The following is a 12,730-nucleotide window of genomic DNA, read 5'->3' on the forward strand; positions in this document are numbered from 1 at the left end:
GCCCACTCTCACTGCAGTTGAGTGAGATACTGCAGTCTGCCTAAAGCTAGCCAGCCTCACTACACACAGCACTCATGGGAAAAACCTGCGAAATGGCCCAGCCCATTGGAATCACACTCACAGACTGTCCTTTGAGTGAGCTGATTGCTCGTGTGGCTCCTTTCATCCATCGTGCCTTAAATTCGACTAGCTTCTGTTTGAGTGTACTTTTTCCTTGACCTTGTCCCCTATTAGTAATGATACCATCAGAAAGGACACCAACCAATTAATAGGTCAGATAGAAGAAGAATGTAGCCTTGTACTTGATACCAGAACTGCCATGAAATAAAGTGGTTGGACTGGTTTGTCGCTCATCCTCCATAATATAACAAAACACAGAATACAAAGTTATCTCCAAGTAAGACAAAGAAGCTTCTGATAAATCAGATTCGGATTAATATAATAATGATAATGTGGTGATAATGCCTTTGTATTTGTGTAAGCTAGAGCAGGGCTGCCCAGCCTTTTTGACATCATAGCACACACAGAAAATGATATTCCTCAGCCCGGTGAGGGGATCCATATCTCATTCACAGCACATCAGTAGGGAAGCTCTGTGCTAAGGCTTCTAAATAAAAGCATTCTTATTGGCACCTGGCTAACTCTGACTGGCTACCCCTCCTGCCTTTCAGCATGAATGCCTCAATATAATATTGATAATATTTGATATATGAAATAATATTAAATATACTACTGATAACCTAATAGTTAAAAGCTTGAATTTTAAGCCAGTCTGTCTAGATTTAAATCCCAGCTCTGCCACTTACTAGCCATGTGACCCTGGGCAAGTTAATTACTTAATCTCTTTGTACCTCAATTTCTTCATCTGTAAAATGAAGATAATAATTATTCTTATCTCATAGAGTTGTGAAGATGAAAGAAGTTAGGATATGTCAGATGTGTTTATAAAATGCATGGGACATTGCTGGCGTCTGGAGCACCGTGTCAGTGTGTGTGCTGTGGCTAGTAGCCATGCGCGCTGTGGCTGCTAGTACCAGGCCTTCAGAGAAGTAAACGTCTCATTGCCTCCTGCTCCACCTCACGTTTCTCAGTCTTGGCTTTTCCTTAAGAGTGTCCGCCCCCTTCCTTTCATTTTGTTTGGGGGCCTCCACCCACTGGCCACCGAGGAGGCAACACAACGGATAATTGTACTCATCAGCTTGTTCTCACCGCTGTTCCTTCTCTGGAAAACCCTTGTGACTGAGGGAAATAACTCTTACTGGTTGGGAAAAGGAGTGAACCATAGACTTTGAAAAGAACTCTCGAGTACTCGGGAGAAGAGCATGAACTACATTTGCTGAGCTGAGTTAGCCAGCAAAGTCGTCTTCTTAGGGGGAAAGTGACCATCTTGGGTATCACGTGCCAGATGCAGGAGCTGCTCGGTTCTCTATAGGCTCCACCAAAACGTGGAGAACAGATCCGCTGCTTTCGGGGGCAGTGTGGCTCATAAGACTCTTTGGAGAAGTGACAGTTCTTTCAGAGGTGGGCCTTGGGGTCACCCATGGGGAGAACAGTGGATGAAGGGTACTTACCTGTCAGGAGTATCTGTTGCTGTTGCAGTCCCACCAGGTGAGACTTCTTGGCCCCACCTCAACGGCTCTGGGAGTTCTCTCGAATTCACACTGACCGGCCATGCTGCCACTCTTCAGGCTTAACACACGCTCTTTCTCTGTCCTTCTCCCCAGGCCCCACCCTGGCCAGTTCCCACTCATCCTTCAGACAGCAGCTTAGCTGTCCCTTCCTCTAGTTACTAAACTGAATTTGATGCCTGTCTTCTGCTCCACAGCACCTGATACCTGCCTGTCACACGGCACTTGTCCCACTCTACTGAAATTGCTTTGTATGTCAGTGGATTCAAATTCCTAAGGACAGAGACTATGTCTTCTCTTGTATTCTTTCTGTCTAGCGCTGGACAATCCATAGGTGCCAGTAAATACAGTACGTGTTGAATGAGTAAGTCAACAGTACTTTCACATCGTGTCTTCTTTGACCCTCACCACAGCCTCGTGGTGCAGGCTGCCCAGGCCTCCCTCTGACCTCTCTCGGTGTATGAAGAAACTGATACTTAGAGAAGCTTAGCAAGCTGCCAGAGCACACATGGTGGTGGGGAGCCAGGATTTAAACCGGTATCTTGCAGGCTCAAATGTTCATTACATCATTTTGTTTTTCCATGAAATTTTTCCTTTAAAAAAAAATAGCATTTACAAATATAAAATTAAAATAGTGTTTGTTGTTCTCAAGGCACCAATATTCCTGAAACGTTTCTTCCTCACTGAATGCTGAATTTCAGTACAGAGAAATCTATTTACGATTTTAAATACTGTATAATCGGATTCTAAATTCCAGTGTGTATTGGAGAAAAATGATTGCGTGTTTTATGGAAAATAAAACTTGGCTAAAACAATAATAGCATTAAAAAGTAACACACTTCATTGTATAAAATTTGGAGAATGCTGAAAAATAGAGAGCAGAAAAAAAAAATCACCCCATCACACAGAGAAAACTACCATAGATTAGAAATATCCTGGACATGAAGGGCAGCATTGAGCTTGAATCCCAGTAAAACCACTAAGTAGATGTTTGGTGTTTGGTAGATTGTTTAACCTCTGAGCCTTGGTCTCCTCACCTAAAATATAACAAAATATTTACCTTGTGGGATTATTGTAAGAATTAGGATTATTGTATGTAAAATATATAGCACAGTGCCTGGCGTATACTAGGCGCTCTTTCAAATTGTAGTCATGTTAACATTTTTGTGTATTTCTATCTAGTCTGTCTACATACCGTGCATACACATAATTTTTTAGATGTATTCATTTATTTTAGAGAGGGAGAAAGAGCGAGCAGGGCGGGGAGGGGCAGAGGGAGAGAGAAAATCCCCAGCAAACTCCCTGCTGAGCATGGAGCCCAATGTGGGGCTCGATCTCACGACCCTGAAATCATGGCCTGAGCCGCAATCAAGAGTCAGACACTTAACCACTGAGCCTTCCAGGCGCCCCATACCCATATGTTTTTCTTGCACATTTTATCAAATATGTCATTGGGTCCTCACAGGTTGCTGGAAAGGGCAGATATTATTTTAAAACCTGTTCTGTAGACGAGGAGGCTGAGACTCTAAGAGGCAGAGTAACTTGGCACAGCCTTAGTGCTATGTCTGGTAACGTCCGAGCCGGGACTTTCACTTTGGTCTCCTGATGCCAAGCTCATGTCGTTCCCTGTCAACAGTGTGCTGCTTCTCCAGCTTCACCTCCACCAGTACACGGATGGTAGACCACCGAGCCCTGACCAAGGGGAAGGTAAGGGCTGGAGGCAGTAGAAGTACTGGGAGCCTTCATACCAGTTGGGGTCTGTCTGAAAACTTAGAAGAAGTGCTCATTTCCTCCTCTGAAATCATGAACACATTGCCTAATCCTCTAGCAGAGACCAGGCTTCTGGCTAGAGAGTCAAGAACCTTCTGGGCCACAGGTCTTTGTCTTAGGAGGAGTTTGTCAGAGAACTCATAGAACTGAATAGCTTCACCCTGCACAGTCTGTAGGGCAGAGGTGAACCCACATTTCTTTCAGTGCATGCACCTGTTGCTTAAAGGGCCTGGGTGACGTGCACTGCGCCTACCACTATGTGCGTCATTTCCTATCATTTCATTTCAGTGCACATTTTCTGATGGTTGATATGTATCTGACACTGTGCCGTGGCTCGTAGGAGATGCAGAGACGAACAGGCAACAGTCCTGGGGAGAGAGAGCTCCAGGCCAAATCCCGTCAGTGCTGTAATAGAACTTCTAGCGGGGTGTCTGGGAGCAGAGGAGGAGCGCTGTTAGTTCTGTGCAGTAAAGCCATCCATTTGCCTGGTACCTAACTGATTTCCAAAGTGTTCGTACAAACTGAACTCATTCAGAGAGGTGAAGACTTTGGAGGTGGGGGGAGCGGAGACTTTTGAGCCAGGTTGTAGTGGCTGAGAGGAAGCTCTGGCCAAGGGAAGAAGGTGAGCCAAGGACCGGTGTGATTGTGGAGACTTACACCCCGAGGAAGCTTTCATCCAGTGTTTGCGTGCTTAATAAATTAAGGTCCCACAGACCCCGCCAATGGACTGTCTGCGATAGAATAGAGATCGTGGACAGGCTCCAGATGGGGACCCTAGCAGCCCCTTGGTAAGATTATGACACCTCTCCCTCTCCCCTCCCCCGATGTAAACAGGGAAGTTAAGCATTTTTTTTTTTTTTTGGTGTTTTTTTTTTTTTTTTCACTTCACTGCCTTCCTACATTTTTTTCTTCCTAGTTTCAAAAACAACTCTCCTTCAACAAGTTCTGTTTCCAAGGAAAGTCTTAACCATTTGTCCCTTCTGGCGTACCCTCTTCCATTGAAATCCATGCAGAATAGACCAGGTACTCTATCTTTTTGTGTGTGAAGCCATAAAATCTAATATTGAGTATGCGGCGGTGCCCAGAGGTATGATTCTTCCACAAGAGGCTCCCTCAGCCCTGCCGTGGTAAAAACCAAGTATAAATTGCCGCTAACAAGGTTTTCTAGCCAGAGTCGTAAGTATGTCGGAGCATCCCCTGTGAATTATAATGCTGCCAGCTCTCTTGCTGCCCCTCTGCATTGCCTGCCTTTTGGCTGTTTTGCTTGTCCTTAGGCCCTCCGTCCGAGTGCAGGCAGAGGAAGGAGAAAGAGAAGGGAATCTGAAACTGGCCCTCTCTGCACTTGCCTCGTGGCACTGATAAGAAAACGGATTGACCCTGGCCTGCACACAAGGGCAGGGCGAGAGGGACAGCAGCCCCTCCTCCTCTGCCTGCTGTCCCAGCGGCCATTGCCACTCCCTGGGCTCCTAAAGAGCCCTCTGGGTTTCATTTTCTGTAGAATTTCTCACTGTGGTAGCTTTTTCCCTTTAACTTACCTTGGTGAGGGTGGACGTCGGGTGCTGATGTTTAAGTTGGATTCTTTGAATTCATAGTGGGTTGCCGTCCCCAGATAGATCTTGTGCTTGAAACTGTTGGCCAAAGTAATATTGTGAGATCCTCTGTGGATTCCTTTTATCCACGTGTTTATCTGTTCTCTAAAGTATAATTGAAAATCTGCTGTCATTAGATACCAAAATGGGAGGAATAATGCACCTAAACTGAGCTGTCAGACACTTGGCGGCCTAACCATGCTTTCCCGATTACGGTGTGGAAAGTGCCATCGTTCTGTGTGCTCTCTCCTAACGGCTGTTGCGTACTTGTTTCTGAGAACAATGTGCAGACGTGCGTTGGCCCTAATCAATCTTCCTGAGCAGACTTGCCATTTTTCTGACTGCGTTCAGCCGGGGTCCTCTGAGAAGAAAGTGGGCCTTTCCCCCTCAATGGGCAAAGAGCCAGCTTCCATTTCAAAATCTCTTAGAAAAAAGAAAAAAATCCAACAAGCCAGAGCCTGTGTTTATTGAAGGTTGGTCTAAAAGTCTCTCACACTGAATGCCCCACCAGCACCCGAGTGCCTCTATTTTAGAAGGATGTAAAGGTTTAATCACCCTGGTGGGGATTTAGGCCCAGAGACTTCAGAGAAATCTTATTATTTCTAACTGCAGGCAAAGAGTATTAAGGCTCCACTCTGGATCAGGGGCATGACATGTTCTATAAGTAATTTATCTTTAACAGGGGAAGGCCCTTACTAGAGTGTCTTAGAAACAGTGCCCTGATTGGGCCCTAGTTCCCTGTTCTTCCTTTCTCTGTCCCCCTCTCAGTCTCCTGCTCATTCTTTCCGTCCCTACCCTTTGCTGCCTGGTATGCGCAGTGTTGAAATGTCTGCCTCACAAATCCGCCCTTTAACATGGCGAGCCTCCCTTTAACTGCTGTCCGGTGAGAGATAATAATATTTTTGCAATAAATGACCTCATCCAGCAGCCCAGTGTAGACCTGTCAACTGCAGACTTCTCAGACTTCTGAATAGACCCTAACTGCATCCTCCCAAATAAGGAGCTGAGGGGAAGGGGAGAGGATACTCAGGGTTCCACAGGTACTCAGGTCTGTGTTCCTAGACATGAAGTAATTTAGGGCCATCCTCAAAGCCATCCCCTGCCCTGTTGCACCTCCAGAAGCAACTCCACTGAAGGCCTGTGAACCCCTGTTCACACTCAGACATCACTCAGACATCACTGAGCATATGATTTCATTTGCATGGGCCCCTCCCAAGACCACGACCTTGCTTAGCTCTCTGGGGCCCGCCTTTCTGGTGCTGAGGCAGGAGGACATCACAGGTGGGGTTCTGCTTATGGATTCATTGTTTTGTTGGGAACTACAGTTTGACTGGTGGCAGATCTAAATCCATGTACTAATGAGCTTGGTTAAAGCAGGCTCTGCTATCCTCTTTTAATCTAGCCTGTCTATCTGAGTTCCTTTCCACAGTTAATGATCTCCAATAATGGCTTTGCCTTTAGTTTTGCCTCCTGGGTCAGACAAATCAATAGTCCTCACAGATATTTAAAAACCATCAGTGCAAAGCTCCTGGGTTCCCCCCCCCCTTTTTCCCTTCTGGGTGAACTTATGGCTTGATCAGTCTAGTGATATTTTCCTTCATCTCTTTTCTCCCAGAGATGGGCAGCAGTGAACCCCTTCCCATCGCAGAGGGTGACAGGAGGAAAAAGAAGAAGCGGAAGGCCCGGGCCACTGACTCCTTACCAGGGAAGTTTGAAGGTTGGTCCCACGATTCCTCAGATCTGGGCCTGTGGCTCCCCAAGCACAGGAGGAGCATCCGGGTAGCCCCTAGTTCTCGATCAGAGCATGTGTCATCTGAGAGTCAGCTTGTGCTTATCCGTGTGGCAGGGATGACAGAGCTCTCAGATGGTACGCTCTGAATGGTTTCAGCACTTCATCGGGGGGCGGGGAGGGCAAGGTAGAAAGACCAATATGTCAGACTTGTATACGGAGTGAGATTGCTTAGTGCAGTTCGGCCTTTTTCTGATGTGATCTTTGTCCCAGCTGTTCCTGGAGGGGCTGTGGAAAGGTAGAACGACCATGTAAAAGGATGAGAGAACACCAAGGGCCATGGTTCCAAATGAAAGTTAAATCTTCTAGAAGCAGAGGAGTTGACTCCTAGAGATCACAGCTACTTGTGCTATATGAGTTTGACTCCATTTTAAGGGTGCATGCTGTGTTCAGGGGATGCGATGTTGGATATCAAAGATTTTGAACACCGTGTGAGGCATAGGCTCAGTGCTGGTCCTGTCATCGCTGGGCATGCGATGGCGTGAAGTGAATCATCAAACACTTCTGCAAGGGACTGAAGGGTCAGTAGCTACTCCAGGAGTGATGTGCCCCCTTCACCTATTGTGTTTCTTTCACTGTGAGACCTAAAATAGCTTCCCCTCATGGTCCCTCTTTCCAGCGTCACAGATAGACTAGTGAATTGATTGTTTTGTACAGTGGTTCTAATTACAAGCCCTTTATGAATCAGGGATATTGGACTTCCAACCACCAACCTATCCTGACATGCACGAAAGTGTAATACCAAAGTATCCATTGTGAGAGAAGCATGTCATTTAAAATACTTAGAGACAACAGTGTGCGTGCTTAGAAACAGCTGTAAGACCATGCCGTGTTGGACCCAGAAGGTACTTAGTGTAGGGTTTGTCTGTTTGTTTGTCTTTAACTTAAACAGTAGATATATGTGTAAAGGGGTAGAGGCATGGACAAAAGTCTCGAGGTTTTTAGAGTAGTTTCCAAATCAACAGGTCTTGCTCTTTCCGTGAACACGAGAGTATTTCCTGTTATTCGAGGATGGCTTGTGCAATTGTAGGCCTCTCATGCTAGGAGTGATAAAATCTAATTTCATGGTTTAAAAGCGTTTTGCTCACCCTGTGGGTTTAAATGCTGGGCTGCCCCAGGAGGAAAAAACTGAAGAATGGAGGTCAAGGGAGGAGGAGGTCAGCTCGGCAGAGGCCATGATGGAGCTGTGGCTTCCTTTGAAAGGGGCTCAGAGAGTCTATGCTATTTGCGAGCTTGGGCAGGTCACCTAAATGTTCTTTCACCCTAGGCCTATTACTCTGTTAGAACCGCCCTGAGTCAGCACCCTAAAAACCTCAAGGCGTCCGTTTGCATCCTACTTCTGTCTCCTGTTTCCTGTGGGTGACTTCTGGAAACTTCCCAGAAACCTCCAGTGACTTCTGTGTGTGGTATACAATAACACAGTGCTTCATTCCCCTTTGTGTCACCAGTGCCTAGGACATCTGGGCACAGAGCAGGTGCCCGACAAATGAGTAAATGAATAAATGATGTCCATTGAAATCACACTCCTTCTGTGAGGATCCCCTAGTTTCCCTACACAGATTTAACCTTTCCCTCCCCCTGCCTTTTTTTTTCTTTTTTTTTTACTGTGTCTTGTCCTTTTATGATAGTACTTACCACTCCCTGGTTTATTCTCGAGTCACTTGTCTGCATGTCTGTCTTCCCCACTGGGCTGTGACCCTCAAAGGGCAGGGACTGTATTATTCCTCACCCCGTCCCTATTATGAATTTATTATGTTGTTTGGCACATAGTAGGTGCTCAGGAAGCATGGGCCGAATTGAAACTCACTGACCTCATATCTAAAGTGAGGAACAGGAAGCCTTCGATGTGGTCTGGTTGTTGAGAAACTGAGTCCTGCAATGGCCGGGAGAGTTCCTTGTCACTGAGCGCTGCAGAGTCCATGTGTGCCCGTGCTCTCACACCAGGGAAGCTGAGTGACAGAAGCTCCTCTTTCCATCTGAGCTTGCAAAGGCGTGACTTATCTTGTTATTCCTCTCACCCATTTCACCTCTAGATATGTACAAGCTGACCTCTGAATTGCTTGGAGAGGGAGCCTATGCCAAAGTTCAAGGTGCTGTGAGCCTGCAGAATGGCAAAGAGTATGCTGTCAAAGTGAGTGTCTCATCTGGATGCCAGACTTGACTTCACAAACAGTCAGTCCTAGCTGGTCCCAAGCCAGATAAATTTTATATTCTGCAATATGGCAACTCAGTAAAAATGAGGGCTTCAAAGCTGTACTCACTGGATTCAACTCTTTGTTTCTGTACTTACTTGCCATGTGACATTGGGCAAGTTACTTAACATTTTTGTCCTTTGGTTTTCTTCTCTGTAAAATGGGTGTAATCACGGAAACTGTGGAGTATTGGTGTGGGGATAGAATGTGTGTAAAGTGCTTAGAACAATGCCTGGCTGATGGTAAACTGCTTCTTCTCATTCTGAAAAATGGAGTGAACTTCAGAAAGTAGACAACCAGATTTGGTATTAGAAGGCCTACCTGAATCTCTGTTTTACCAAACTACTACTTGACTTTGGGCAAGTCGCCGAACCTCCTTAAGCCTCAGTTCCCACATCTCTAAAATGAGGATAACAACGCCTGGCCTTCCTGTCTCAACAGAGAGGTTATGAAGATGAAAATAAAAATGAACTGGTAGAAGTAGAAACACTGCCAGTGGCACAATGCTCTAAAGTGATGTGCAGTATCATCATAATGAGGACTGAGCACTCAGCTCTGGGGCAGGAGGCTCCTTGTTGCATGAACCTGGGGTGGCTCACTCTGTCCCTCTGTGCTTCCATTTGCCGGCTCCACGTGGAGGAAGGGGTGGATCTGGAGCATTGGTTCTCAAAGTGTGGCTCCTGCACCAGCAGCATCGGCATTGCCTGGGAACTCGTCAGCAATATAAATTATCCGGCCCCATCCCAGACCTACTGAGTTAGAAACTAGGGGCGGGCCCAGCAATATGATTTTAGCCAGATCTCCAAGTGGTTCTGACACTTGCTGAAGTTTGGGAAGCCCTCACTTAGGGCTGTTTTGCATTCAGTGTGGATCAGAATCATCTGGAGAGCTAATAGCACAGAGACCCAGTTTCCTTGGTAGAGGATAGGGCCTCCCAAAGGGTGCATTCTCTGCAGAGCTGCCAGGGTGGAGTCTGGGCTGGGCCTTGGAGCTTTAGTTTCTCTCCACTGCATCCTCCATCCCCCTTGCTCTTCCTCCAACCCTGGAAGATCCTTCAGTGGAGGTTGTAAATCTCACCCTGGAGACAGGAAGAGATGCCCTTGAGGTGGGGCTGGGTAGAGGTAGCTCTTTATCTTCTTGCTGGCTGCCTCAGTGTCCCCATAGGCTTCCACGGTGTTTGGTTGGCCAGAGCCAAAATAGGCCCCAGCCAGGCTGGAAAGCCTCGGGTTGTCTCATGTGTTGCTGGCAGAGTCACAGTGCCTGTGTCACCAGGCCTACTCCACGCTTGCGCTTGAAGCTGGGTGTGGGCTGATTTGGGCCTTGCATCCTCCCAGAGGGCTCCTGCCGAGAGGTGTTTCGAGGTCAAGTGGGTATGACAGATTTTATTCTTTCCACAGATCATCGAAAAACAAGCAGGGCACAGCCGGAGTAGGGTATTCCGAGAGGTGGAGACGCTCTATCAGTGTCAGGGAAACAAGTGAGTACAGTCTTGGGTTACTGCTGCTTCTCTTGGGGGGATGCTTAGCTGCAGAAAAGGTCAGTTCTCACCACCTCCTGACCCCAGCATGTAGCTCACACGCCTTGGCCACAGCTGTAGAGGATTCCTCCTGTCTTTCCGTGTTTAAAGACAGTGGGGAGAAGAGACGCAGCAGCGGCCTTTGCTTCTGTTCAAGCTGAAGTACTGTAACTAACAACCCAGGCAAGGTGGAAGAGCGATCCGACTGGGGCTGGAGAAGACGGGGTTCCCTCCTTCAAGTGCCCGTGGGAACAAGGTTGACCGAGTGTTGCCCGATACACACCGTTGGGGCCCAGCTTTCGTGACTAGAGGAGGGCGAGGAGAGCTAGCATGAATACTTGCTGTGTTCCGTCCCCGGCATGTTAGCCTGTGTGCGGCCGCTGCTCGGCTCCGGAAGCCCGCTCTAGCCCTCTGCCGGCCAGCTGGGCCAAGGTGGTCTCCCGCCCCGCCTCAGCCGGCTCACCACCGGCTCCAAATGAGTGGTTCTCCCGAGGTGGCCTTAAATCAGGGTCACCTCTAAGACTCTGCTTCCCCCTCTCTCTCCCAGCACAGCAGGGTCAGCAGGGAGCCAGCGGCCAGGTATTGATGGCTTTGTCATTAAGCTTGGAGGGTGGGGGCTGCTGTTGATTTAACTCCAGGCGCTGCTTCTACAATCTTCTTTCAAATCAGGCCATTTTAGTCATCTTATTTGGACGCCTTCACACTAGTAAAAGCCTGGTGTCTCCCAAAGTGGTCAGCATTTTTTTATGAGGGACAGATTTTTATTTTCAGCCCTGCAGCTTCTGAGTTCAGCGTTAGAGCCTCTACTTGGTTTATTTCGTTCTTTGAAAGAAAAAAGCCCCCAACACCTCCGATATCCAGGCCGGTGGCTTCCCTCCTGAGTTACAAGACGACCTTGTTGGCAGAGCACGGTAATGCTGAGGCAGAGAGAGTGCTCACCGGGGAAGGCCACCAGTGCTACGGCGGCCGGGAACGCGGCCGTTTCATTAAGCAGCGCTTAGCAGTTAGGGTCTAGCGGTGCCCACGTTAGGCCCCAAGTCTATTTGACAGATGTTTCCATTTTCTCCAGGCAATGTAAATACTGCCCCGTGATTTATGGGCAAGAGGGAGGGCAAGTAATTATTTGCTGCTTGCCTCCAGGACACACACCTACTATTCAGTGTTATTAGCCGCAATTGCTTCCAGTCGGCTGCAGATTTTATTCAGTTTAATGTGACCGGGACTTTTTTATAACTCTACCTAGTGGGTTTTAGGGTTGGGGTTTGACAGCACAGACTTGGTGAAAACACCAGAGACTGAACATTATGGAAAGATAAGGTGACCTGAGTCTTGCTAACACCATTGGCTACTTCTCAAACATGGGTCTTTAATAAGCATTCTGATTTCAGGTTGATTTCTGCCCTGCTACAGGGCATTGTATATTTTTTTCATTGTATATTTGTAAGTGGGCTTTAATATATAATACCGTTTCCCTTTTTTCTCCCCTTTCCTCCGGTTTTTTTCTATTTAAGGAACATTTTGGAGCTGATTGAGTTCTTTGAAGATGACACAAGGTTTTACTTGGTCTTTGAGAAATTGCAAGGAGGTACTTACTGTTGAGTATGTGTTTGGACTTCTGATTAAGACCTGGGGTGGCGATCATCCATCATGAATCCCAGAGACTTCTAAAATGAGTCAAGCTAATAAAAAGGATGAAGGACTTAAAACTGCCCTTGATTTGGGAGAAGGGAGGCCGGAGGGAAGGATGATAATTAGCATTTTGCAGAACCTAGAATGTCACCTGTGTGGGTAGTCTATAAATGCCTTCTCATTATAATAGGGCTCATATATAGATACATTTAGTCATCAATTTATCCATTGTTTTGACGTGTTCACCATTTAAATTAATTATGGGGTGCAAATTCTTGCATACATTGTGAAGTCAGAAAGGCTCACCAGAGAAGAGGAGGGTCCCACGGCTTAGGATGTAGACCCAGGATAGAGAGGAGGCCTGAAGATCTGTATCCTTCAGATGGAAAGATGCCACTCTTGACCGTCACCACTGCTGCCATCATCCACACACATAATCACTGGAACGCGTATCGAAGTTGCTTTTCTGATGTAGAGATGGGGATAGGGCAGCCCTTGCCCTCACTGCCACTCACCCAGCCCAAGGACAGATTTGCAGGGTGAGGGTTAGGGAGGATATCTGGAGCTGAGTGGAGGGCCATGTGGAGGGGTTTGGTGGTTAAGGGCGCATGCTCTAG

At 47.2% G+C, this 12,730-nt stretch overlaps 1 protein-coding gene across 6 annotated transcripts in view; it reads left to right on the forward strand.

Annotated features, from left to right (window-relative positions):
* MKNK1 (MAPK interacting serine/threonine kinase 1) overlaps window positions 1-12,730 on the forward strand; it is a 45,574-nt gene that overhangs the window by 14,674 nt on the left and 18,170 nt on the right. For 3 of the 6 annotated variants that reach the window (XR_008958843.1, XM_057310672.1, XM_057310674.1), the window contains exons 3-6: window positions 6,603-6,704; window positions 8,810-8,907; window positions 10,366-10,445; window positions 11,996-12,069. Coding sequence is in view for 5 of the 6 variants with exons in the window: in XM_057310672.1 (XP_057166655.1) it covers window positions 6,603-6,704; window positions 8,810-8,907; window positions 10,366-10,445; window positions 11,996-12,069 (354 nt within the window). In the remaining variant the exon portion in view is untranslated. Of the gene's footprint in view, window positions 1-2,888; window positions 3,336-4,314; window positions 4,422-6,602; window positions 6,705-8,809; window positions 8,908-10,365; window positions 10,446-11,995; window positions 12,070-12,730 lie in introns of those variants that run through there. The other 3 variants (XM_057310673.1, XM_026498175.4, XM_048220390.2) reach the window with 3 other exon arrangements.

This window comes from Ursus arctos, unplaced genomic scaffold (genome assembly GCF_023065955.2).
Source record: "Ursus arctos isolate Adak ecotype North America unplaced genomic scaffold, UrsArc2.0 scaffold_12, whole genome shotgun sequence".
In the NCBI taxonomy this organism is placed as follows: Eukaryota; Metazoa; Chordata; class Mammalia; order Carnivora; family Ursidae; genus Ursus; species Ursus arctos.